Source organism: Amphiura filiformis, chromosome 3, assembly GCF_039555335.1.
Source record: "Amphiura filiformis chromosome 3, Afil_fr2py, whole genome shotgun sequence".
Lineage (NCBI taxonomy): Eukaryota > Metazoa > Echinodermata > Ophiuroidea > Amphilepidida > Amphiuridae > Amphiura > Amphiura filiformis.
In genome coordinates this window covers 56,396,730-56,408,681 of record NC_092630.1, presented here as the reverse complement: position 1 = coordinate 56,408,681, position 11,952 = coordinate 56,396,730, and the positions used below count along the sequence as shown (strand labels likewise).

At 40.5% G+C, this 11,952-nt stretch overlaps 1 protein-coding gene across 1 annotated transcript; it reads left to right on the top strand.

The window, feature by feature from the left end:
* Positions 1 to 9,903: 9,903 nt before the first annotated feature.
* On the top strand, positions 9,904 to 10,431 carry LOC140147344 (uncharacterized protein B0403.1-like). The gene has a single exon (XM_072169122.1). It carries the CDS (start codon positions 9,904 to 9,906, stop codon positions 10,429 to 10,431), a length of 528 nt encoding a protein of 175 aa, XP_072025223.1.
* Positions 10,432 to 11,952: the final 1,521 nt, after the last annotated feature.

Here is an 11,952-nt window from a genome sequence, read left to right as displayed (position 1 = left end):
AGGTCGCATCAAGTGCGTCTCTCAAGTGCGCCCATCATCCATGTCGCTTGCATGACAACGAATGCCTCGGCGCATTCGAGGGAAACCGAATACCCCAATTTTGCTCCATGCCTGTATCAAGATGGCGGTCGAGTCCTGGTTCTCTGGTTTTAATTCTGTGCTCTGGACCTAGACCTAAATGCTAGGATCATGGTTGACCTAAAAAAAAATTAAAAAAAAAATTGAATTTTGCACATTGTTTTGTGTTTTTAATCTGAAAATTGATACATAGTTTTCATGTCATACTCTATTTTAATGATATCAAAATGCATTGAATTTGAATGCATTTTGATATCATTAATAGAGTAGTATGACATGAAAACTATGTCTATGTATCAATTTTCAGATTAAAAACACAAAACAATGTGCAAAATTCAACTTTTTTTTTTAAATTCTTTTTTTTAGGTCAATCATGATCCTAGCATTTAGGTCTAGAATCCAGAGACACTAAAACCGAAAAAAAACTTTGAAATTTTTTTTTTTTTTTTTTTTTTTGGCAATTTTTTTGTTGTTGTTGCAATTTGAATTTGCCGGTACCCGCTCGAAAAAAAAGTTCGGGTACCGGGGCGAATTTCCGAAAATGAGAGCCTTAGTGAATAGAATACGTTGCTATCGTTTTTTGGTCGGACAGCATTGACATTTCTTGCAACTAAGTTATTTATTCATCATGTATTTATTGCATTATAAATGTTGACATTTTCATGATTTTACTTATTTTTAGATGAAAGTTATTTCGATGAGTCCACTCATGAATGATGATAGAGTCATGATTATGAACTGTACCGGTATCTTTTGAGTAGTGCCGTACTGTTACAATGCCTTTCGTATTCGCAGAGGAGGACAATTTCGACCTCCTCGTTTGTTTACAAACAGAGAGAGGTAGGGTCTGTCAAAACTGTTCCGCTTGTCCAAATACTCAATCAAAAGGATGGTCCACAATAGAGTGACTCACGCAACATGAAAAGCATGAGGGGATTAAAAACTGTGAAGTAGGACCATGTGCTTCAATTCTTTTGTCCAATTTGGCATCAAAATTCAAGATTTCGAATGGAAACAGTTCAGACCCAGAAGAACATGTACACGATCAGTCGATCACGTCAGAAATTAATATTTTGTTCTGGGTCTGATTATTCGGACTATGCCAAACTAGGCAAATTTTACTCAAAAGATAGTCCGAATAATCAGACCCAGAACAAAATATTAATTTCTGACATGATCGTGTTCTGGGTCTGAACTGTTTCCATTCGAAATCTTGATGGCAAATTGGACAAAAGATTAAGCACACACTGCACATGGCAAAGGCAATAAACAATCACGCTGATTGGCTGATCAATGCACTTGACAACAAGCCGGCTGACCCATTGGTCTTCGGCGCGGCGCGTAGTAGGCGACCTTGTCACTTCTACGGGATCGCAATTCACCAGCGCGTACCCGGACCATGGAAGTTTAAAGAAAACAACTTTACTTGAAAATTTTTTGAACATGCCTAACATGCCATGGTTCTACTTCACAGTTTTTTAATCCCCTATTCATGTTGCGTGAATCATTCTATTGTGGACCATCCTTTTGATACTTGAGTATTTGGACAAGCGGAATATTTTTGACAGGCCTTTTGTCTACATCTCTGTTTGTAAACAAATGAGGTCGAAATTGTCTGTATCTGTATCTGTCGTCGTCAGCAGAATCTCCTCTTGTAGAGGCAACATCGCCAACCTTGACTAAAAGAGCATGACTTGGATGGACGTGCAGGTTAAATTGAAAATTTTTTAGTTGCATACATTGTAATTCTTTGTTGACTTGGATCTTGAAGGCTTCAATGGTATAGCGGCATTTACAGTTGCTGTAGACAAGTTGTTCCATATAGGGATGGTAGATGGAAAAATGTATCCCCATAGCGTCTGGTTTTGTAACGGATCTGGCGGAACTTTTTGTTGTGCCCCTGGTTTCTCTGGTTTGGTGAACAAGGATCTTGTAAAGCATGGATACTTTCTTGATCTTTCGTCGGGTCTCTAATGGTTGCCACTCTAGTTCAGCCAAGATTTTTGTAACAGTACCCTCCTCTCTGCTGTAGTTATTTTTACAGAAACGTGCTGCTTGCCGTTGTACTCTATTCAGCTGGTTGTTGTTTGATTGGATTGGAGTGTCCCACACACTAGCTGCGTACTCCAGCAATGGTCTGATGAGGGTGGAATATGCCGTAGATTTGACATGGACGTTACATCCCCACAAGTTGCGGCGAACTAAGCCTAGCACTCTTTGTGCTTTCTTACATACTTCCCGGACATGATCATTCCAGGTTAAGGTGTTATTGAAACATACCCCCAGGTAGCGGTGAGAATCGACAGATTGTAGCTGCTCACCACAGAAACTGTAAATATGCTTAGGTGGATTTATGGTACCTATTGTCATTGTGACACATTTGCTGGGGTTAAATGACATGAGCCAGTCATTTTGCCATTTCTCAAGTTTTACAAGATCTTCTTGGAGTGACTGAGAGACTTCATCAGCAGTTGTGGCAGTGTATAACAGACAATCGTCTGCAAACAGGCGAACTTGCGATGAAATGTTGGCAGCTAAATCGTTAATGTAGAACAAAAATGCGATCGGACCAAGTACCGTCCCTTATGGCACACCTGAAAGAACTGGAGCCAACTTGGAGCATTTTCCTTCAACCATCACCCGTTGAGTTCTCTCACTGAGGAAATCTTCGATCCAATTGGCAATCTGTCCAGACATTCCATAGTGACAAAGTTTGTGAATGAGTCTTCTATGGGGCACCTTGTCGAATGCTTTTGTGAAGTCTAATATCGACATGTCCACCAACTTGCCATTCTCAAGATGTTTACTAATATCATTTACAGTCAAAATAAGCTGAGTTTCTGTTGACCTGCGTGCTCTTAAACCATGTTGGTTATTACTGAGGATAGCATTTGCTTCAGCATACTTCATGATGTGGCTTGAAATGATGTGTTCTAAGATCTTGCTGACAACAACAGTTAATGATACAGGGCGGTGGTTTGCAGCCTCTCCTCTCTTGCCTTTTTTAAAGACTGGGGTGACATTAGCTTGCTTCCACAATGCAGGGACTCTACCAGTGTTGACAGATACTTGAAAGATGTCAGTTAAGTCCGGCGCAATATCCACAGCCATCAACTTCAAGAACCAGGGGGGTATCTCGTCAGGTCCTTGCGCTTTTGCACCATTCAGTTCTTTCAGCTGTTTCAGAACTCCCTCATTGGAAATGATCAGCGGAGAGATAGGTTCATAAGGACAATCACCTAGATCGGGTAGCGTGTCTGTGTTCTCGGTTGTAAAAACGCTGGCAAATTGTTGGTTCAAGATTTCCGCTTTAGCAATACTGTCTGTGATCAATTCGCCATTATGATGTAAATCAGCAACACCATTGTCTTCTTTACGTAAGTTCTTAATGTAGCTCCAAAAAGCTTTTGGGTTGTCTTGAATGGCAGTTTCTAAATTGTCTTTGTTGTAATGCAATCTTGCAGAACGCAGGTTTCGTTGCACTTGTTTTCTGTATTTGTTGTAATGGTCCCAATCACTCCTCCTGCCAGAGGCTTTGGCGATGTTATATAACCTTTGCTTCTTTTTGCACTGGCGTTTGAGAGCTTTATTGAACCAAGGGAGATTGTAACGAGAGGACGTCATCTTGTGCGGCACATACTTGTCCATGAGTTGGCCGATCTCCTCGTGGAACCAAGTCCACTTAGCCTCTGCAGAACTTTCAGCAGTTTGTCTCTTATACTCAGAAAAAGAGTCTCTCAGGGAGCTTGAAATAGCATCAACATCTGCTTTGTCTCGGAGAAATACCTTTCTCTTGACTTTCCTCTTTCGAGTAGGCGTCACGTTCACCTCTACCACAACTATGTCATGATCAGCTATTCCGTCCACAACAGAAGTCTTGTAAATTGAAGGACTATTATTTGAAAAACCAAGTCTAAGATATTTTTCAGTATCCCCTGGAGTGAAGTTGGTTCAGTGACGGTCTGATTAATACCATGATCTTCAGCCAATTTCACCAATTTTTCTGCAGCCTGCGTACTATAACCACCTCTGGGAGTGATGGCATGGTTATCCCAATTAATGATGGGTAAATTAAAGTCTCCATTCACCATGATATGATGCGTATTGGTTTTATTTCCAAGTCTGGCAATTGACGATGCAAGTTCATCAACTCGATGACCTATCATCTTCCTTTGTGCGATAAAAAGTACCGACGACGAGAGGCTTCCGCCCTTTCACTTGTATTTCGGACCAAATAACTTCGCAGTCTGATGAATCTTGCAGCTGCGTAGCCACCAGCTCTTTTTTGACAGCATGTAGTACTCCGCCACCTGTGGTATTTGTCACACGGTCTTTCCTGAACACAACATATGAATCGGGAAAATTTCACTGCTACTCACATCGCTGTTAAGCCATGTCTCGGTTCCACAGACTATGTCGGGTTCATGAAGATCAATGAGTGAAGCCACGTCCGCAGCCTTCCCTTTCACATCCTGGAAGTTGACCAAAATTACTTTGAGTTTATTTTTCCTCCTCGATATCTGTGAATACGAAAGTCAGCATAATAATAGTACGGCAATAAGCAATGGCAGGGTCAGAATTTCGGCGTGAATTAGATCATCGATTCTCATAAACAGATTTGCGTGAATCAAAGTTGATTCCCGCAAACATTTGTAAATTGTAGTTATACAGTTACACAGACATGCACATGAGTCATGACAGATGTTGATTTGCGAAAATGATCAAATGATTCTCGCAAATGTATTCTGCAAGATTGATTCTCGAATTCTCGCACTGTGATTAACGAAATTGGTCAGAGGTCAGATTGTCGTGAAGAAGTTCGTCAAGTTCGTGTGCAGTAAAGGGCGATTTTTTACTTATTATACCACTTTTTTTTCATTTAATTTCCACTGCATGGTGTTATTTATGTCCTCCGGTGAAGGTATTGTGACATTATAAGAGTAGATGTGTAGAACTGAGTAAGATTTTTGAAGATTTCATAGTCGTCAATTTATACATTGTGAAAGGTCAGGTTCCAAGATGGCCGCCAGTAGTAGTAGTAGTGAACCGAGTTTAGGTGTTGAACTGAGTCTTCCAGGTGCTAGATCAACAAGACCAAAACGTAATAGGCCTACAAGTAAGAGTGTATCCTCAGTTGACAATATTAAAGATGATAATGGCACTGAGGGTTCCAAGAAACACAGAAAGGAACCGAGAGGCATGAAAGAAAGATCAGTTTCTGCTTCCCAAGATCAAGACCAAGTTAAGCTTTCATCAGACTCAGCCTCAGGAGCTGTGAAAAGACATAATGGTAAAACCAAAACTAGTAGTAAAATAAATGCTAGTGAGGATGATGAGTCAGATGATAGGCCCTGTGTTAAATGTGAAGGTACAATCCATGACCAAGTAAAAGCCCTTCAGTGTGATTTCTGTGGTGCGTGGGTCTGTCTTCATTGCACTGGCGTCCGAGAGGCTGTGTATGATGCTATTATGGGCAATGAAATTCCCAACTTCATCTGGTCATGTGATGGGTGGGTTTCGGCAGTACTAACTATTAAGAATATGAGAAGTATATTGCAAGCAATGACGCAGGAACAAGGGGATAGTAAGAAGCAGATGAAAGACCTTAGTACCAGGGTAGATAGCATTGAGAGAACAATTGACGATAAGATAAAAGACGCCATCGACGATTACCGTGATCGTGAGACAAGGAAGTGTAACGTAATCATTCACAATATACCAGAGTCGATGTGTGAGGAATCACAAGAGAGGAAGGAAGCAGATGCATCTGAAATCGGTAATATGTTCCGGCTTGGTCTCGACATACAGGTTGGGACCCAAGTAAAGTTGGAGTCAGTAGTTAGACTTGGTAAAAAGGCAGGCGATAAACCCAGATTAACCAAGGTCACCTTGGACTCAGTAAAAAGTAAACGTGAGGTGCTCAACTCAGCAAAAGAACTTAAAGAAACAAGGTTATAGAGTAACATATACATTACACCTGATATGTCACCGAAAGAACGGGAGAAAAATAAGATGTTGAGGGAGGAACTCAAGAGACGTAGAGTTGATGGTGAAAAAGATCTGGCTATAAGGAAAGGGCAATTAGTCCATGTGAGCACAGGTACCAAGACACAAGTTAATGGTCAGAATGCACAAAACGCAGGTGACGGTCATATGGTTGGCCTTATGCCTAGCCAGCCCTTTCGTTAGTGCTATAAAGACATATAGCTCTGGGAACCTGCACGCATGCACGGCACTTCACAGCACCATTGGCACGAACAGAGCTACAGATGAGCACAAGTTTTCACCATGTGGAAAAAGTAATCCGCAGCAAAGCAGAGTTTCAAGTAGTCTTCTTTCAAGTATTGCAATTGATGGTCCTGAAAGTACAGGTACCATATTTGGAGCAGGTGATCCAAAGTGTGACATTGACAATGGTTCCAGTGGAACAAGTAATCCACAGTTAGCCAGAGGTTCATGCAAAGCTATACCAAGAAGAATTAAAGATGATGGGCCTGATAGTTCAGGTACAACAATTGGATCAAGTAATCCAAAGTATGATGGTGGTTATGGAGAAATTACTCCAGGAAATTGTGACATTGACAATGGTTCCAGTGGAATAAGTAATCCACAGTTAGCCAGAGGTTCTTGGAAAGCAGTACCAAGTAGTATCAATGATGATGGGCCTGATAGTTCAGGTACAACAATTGGATCAAGTAATCCTAAGTATGATGGTGGTTATGGAGAAAATACTCCAGGAAATTGTGTCATTGACAATGGTTCCAGTGGAATAAGTAATCCACAGTTAGCCAGAGGTTCATGGAAAGCAGTACCAAGTAGTATCAATGATGATGGGCCTGATAGTTCAGGTACAACAATTGGACCAAGTAATCCTAAGTATGATGGTGGTTATGGAGAAAATACTCCAGGAAGCGGAGTTGGTTTTAGTAACCGTAAGACAAGTGGACCAAGCAGTGGGTCCACAAAGTTTGTAGACACTGATCAAGAGTCAAGTAGAGATGCTAAGAACACTGAGACGGACAGGAGTCGTCGTAATCAGGATAAGAATTTGAAGTGTATGTACACCAATGCCGATAGCCTCATGAACAAAAGGATTGAATTAGAAGTTTTTGTGGATTCCAACCAACCAGACATAATCACATAATAGCTGTAACTGAAGTGTTGCCGAAGTATAAGGGAAGAGACATAGAGAAAGTTGAGTTGGAGTTGGATGGTTATGATTGCTTTCTAGCATGTGAGGGCAGAGGTGTGTGTATTTATGTGAAGAAATGGCTTAAAGCCATACAAGTTGATGACTATCTGACATGAACTTCCGTGAAAGTATCTGGTGTGAAACCAGATTGTCAGATGAAGATAACCTGCTGATTGGTTGTGTATATAGGAGCCCGAACTCATCTCAAGACAACAATGATCACCTGCTAGACCTCATCAATGCAGCTAGTGGTAAGAAGAATACTCGTCTGCTGATAGTGGGGGACTTTAATTTCCGAGAGGTGGATTGGGAGTCGTGGACGTCGTCTGCAAATGACCAGCATGCAAGTAGTAAGTTGCTGGACTGTCTCCAAGATAATTATCTGTTTCAAGCAGTAAGCTGTTATACCAGATTTCGTGAAGGACAGCAGCCCAGTCTTCTGGACTTAGTTATTGTTAATGAAGAGCAGTTGCTCGACGATGTGACAGGGCACAATCCATTTGGAAAAAGTGATCATGTGGTACTTCAGTTTGAGTTGAAATGCTACAAAGATATTGTTGAAAATCAATCAGCTAGGTTTTTATATGCCAAAGGTGACTATATGAAGTTAAGACAAGATTTATCAGAAGTCAATTGGAATGAACTTTATGATCTTGATGTAACCAATGCATGGGATTGTTTTGATAGCCACATTCATGAAACAATGGAGAAGAATATTCCCAAGTCTAAACCTGTTGGTGCCGCTACAAATAAGAAGAAGAAGAAGAAACCCTTTGGATGTGCAAGGGGCATTAGCCAAGGTGAAGAAGAAATACCACGCTTGGAAGAGGTATACAGCAACAAAACATTACAAAGACTATGAAGCCTATATCCAGCTGAGGAATGAAGCAACGAAAGGTGTGAGGTCTGCGAAAAGACAGTTTGAGAGGAAATTAGCTGAAGAAATTAAAGAGAACACCAAAGGATTTTGGAATTATGTTAGATCAAAAACAAAGGCGAAGAGTGGAATTAGTGATCTTCTTAAAGGTGATGGAACAAAGACAACTTGTGACGAGGAAAAGGCTGAAGTCCTTAATAGTTTTTTGCTAGTGTGTTTACTAAGGCTCTCATTTTCGGGAAATTCGGCTCCCAGGTACCCGAACTTTTACCCGAAATTGCAACAAAAAAAATGCAAAAAAAAAAAAAAAAAAAAAATTGTAATTTTTTTTTTTAATTTTTTTTCAATATTTTCAGTTTTATAGTGTCTCTGGACCTAGACCTAAATGCTAGGATCATGATTGACCTAAAAAAAAAAATTGAATTTTGCACATTGTTTTGTGTTTTTAATCTGAAAATTGATACATAGTTTTCATGTCATACTCTATTAATGATATCAAAATGCATTCAAATTCAATGCATTTTGATATCATTAATAGAGTATGACATGAAAACTATGTATCAATTTTCATATTAAAACTACAAAACAATGTGCAAAATTCAATTTTTTAAAAAATTTTTTTTTTTAGGTCAACCATGATTGATTCTAGCATTTTTGTTTAGGTCTAGAGACACTACAAAACCGAAAAAACTTTTTTTTTTTTTTTAAATTTGGTACCGGGCAGGGAATTTCCTGCCCGGGTAATAGGATTATCGGGCGGGACTCGAATTCCCGGGACTCACTCAGAGCCTTAGTGTTTACGCAGGAGGATGTAGAAGATGTTCCAGAGCCGGATATAAAGTATGACGGTGATCCCTTAGAGGATTTTGAGATCTTTGAGGAAGATGTTTTGAAGAAACTCCATAAGCTGAATCCATCCAAGTCACCCGGACCTGATGGACTCCATCCGAGGGTGTTAAAGGAAGCAGCAGATGTCCTTGCAAAACCTCTGACTGCAATTTTCAACAAGTCCATCAAAGAAGGACGAGTCCCTGACGGATGGAGAGTTGCGCATGTGACAGCAATCTACAAGAAGGGAAGTCTACAGTTCCAGGAAACTACAGGCCAGTAAGCTTGCGTCAGTGGTGTGTAAAGTTTTGGAGGCACTAATTAGAGACCACATTATGCGATTCCTGGATGAGAAGAAGATCCTCAGTGAGCACCAACATGGGTTTCGCTCTGGAAGGTCATGTGCAACGCAGCTCATTAATGTTTTAGATACATGGTCAAGCATGATTGATGATGAGGGTGGAGTGGATGTTGCATACCTAGACTTCAGCAAAGCCTTCGATTCGTTTCCGCACCAAAGATTGTTGAAGAAAGTGAAGGCGCATGGCCATGGTATACAAGGAAACCTGCTCAGTTGGATCAGAAGTTTTCTGCTGGACAGAAGGCAGTGTGTGGTAGTGAATGGAGTGAAATCATCATGGGCGGAGGAAGTCAGCGGGATCCCCCAGGGCAGTGTGTTGGGCCCGATACTCTTCATTATCTACATCAATGACCTGCCAGACAGTTTGAATGGTAACGTGGAGATGTTTGCAGGCGACACAAAGGTTTACAGTCACATTAGGAAGCCACAAGATAGGGCTGTACTGCAGCATGACCTTGATAAGCTGAGTGACTGGGCAGAGAAATGGCAGCTAAAGTTCAATGTCGGGAAATGTGGAGTTATGCACTACGGGACTACGGGAGACAAGATGTTGGTAATACATATAGTATGAGAGATGGAGGAACGAGGGCTGATTTAGAAGTAAGAGATGAAGAGAAAGATTTGGGGGTTGTTTTTGACCCATCCTTGAAGTTCAGCAAGCATGTGGGGAAGGTGGCTAACAAAGCCAATAGGATTGTTGGATTAATTAGAAGGACATTCACGCACATGGATGAGAATATGTTTCTTCCACTGTATAAGACTTTGGTGAGGCCCCACCTCGAATATGCCAACTGTGTGTGGAACCCATTTCTTCAACAAGACATCACCAAATTAGAGAAGGTACAGAGAAGGGCTACTAAAGTGATTGCAGCTATCAAAGATCTCCCGTACCAGAGTAGACTGGAAGTTTTGAACCTACCCTCCTTAGCATACAGGCGCCTAAGGGGAGATATGATCCAGGTCTTCAAGATTATGTATGGTATCAATGATATGGACAAGAATAAGCTGTTTGTGATGAAAGATTCTGAAAGAGATCTTCGAGGTCATGGTCTAAGGATTCAAAAACAGCATGCCCGCCTGAACATAAGCATGTAAGGAAATACAGCTTCACACACAGAGTGGTGGACCAGTGGAATTCACTCAGCTGTAGAGGCACCCTCAGTCAACTGCTTCAAGAATGAAATAGACAAGTTCTTCGAAGCTAAGTACAACCAGTTTGTCTATTAAGTTTGTAAGTGGCTAAATATCCCATGCAGTGGAGTTTGATTGAACTAAGGTGGGCTAAGCCTTTTGGTTTAATTGAGAGCCCGAGAAGACAGGTGAATACAGGTGAATACAGGTGAAAATTCTGACCCTGATTTGGACAGTCTAAAATGTTGCTGTTCTGTGCAATTTTAGCAACATTTTACTACAATAATTATTATTGATATAAGCTTACATGCTTACATTTTTACCAAGCGTTCAAATTCACGTTTGGTAGACGAATTTGGCGCACACGAATTTGGCGGGTTGCGAAGTGACAACAAAATAGATTCGTTTTACTTGTAAACACTACGCTCAATGACATTATAACGGTACAGTGAGTGTACTTAGTCTATTTTGAGCCTGATTTTGAGTACGTCGAGTGAAACAAATGTCAGACAGATTATGTTTAAGATAGTGACTCAAGAAAAAATATAATATTATTTTTTGTTGTAAGATATCACGTTAATACATATACAGGATATTAAGAATTAATAAATTTATTTATTGTTTTATTTTTTGTCATATTTAGAACTATGTAATAATTTATAAAAGTAAACAAGGTTATTTTGCTCAGCTCACTTTATTATAAAAAGCATAGACTGTACGTTGCTTATTAGCCAATCAATTATAGGCTTGGGCAATGTATCTAGAGGCAGTACGGTGACTGAAAAGATCAGCTGTGAAAATATTAAATATTAAATTATTATAGGCCTAGTACCAAATTCCGGGCACAAATTTATAGTAGGCCTACAAATCAGAGTTTTATTTTTAATGTAATAGCCAGAGAATTATGCACAACAGGCAGCAGAATGCAGGGGCGTAGCCAGCTTTCTTGGTCGGGGGGGGCAAAAAATAACATTTCTGAAAAAATTGCAGTTGCATCATACAATACATAATTATTATGTATTGTATGATGCAACTGCAATTTTTTCAGTACCGGTACTAAGAGACTATGACTGTCTTGAGCTTCCCGAAAAAAGGCGGGGAAAAAGGCCTTATTCGGATGATGTGCTGATGTGCACATAGCGTGTAGCGCAGATAAATTTTGTATTTTACACTATTTTGGCCCTGAATTTCACTAGAAAGGAGCTCCTTGCCCTTTTTCTTTTCCTTTGCCCTCCTGATTTTCTCTTTCATTTTTTGTCGGGGGACACTCAACCCCCACCCCGCTGGCTACCCTACTGGCACAATGGGTAAGTGGACTACGGAGACGACTAGAATAGATGTTCATCCCCGTCATAAAAGGAGTGTTCATATTAAAATACTTTGGTAGGTTGGCTGGGCAAAATGGAAGGGGGGGGGGTCAAAAAAGTTTTAGGTTTCCAAAAGTGGGGGTCAAAAATGTTTTTGCTCCTTTATATAGAGGGGGTG

Coding starts and splice junctions, on each gene's coding strand:
- LOC140147344 (XM_072169122.1), top strand. CDS start 9,904: ATGAGAGATGGAGGAACGAGGGCTGATTTAGAAGTAAGAGATGAAGAG.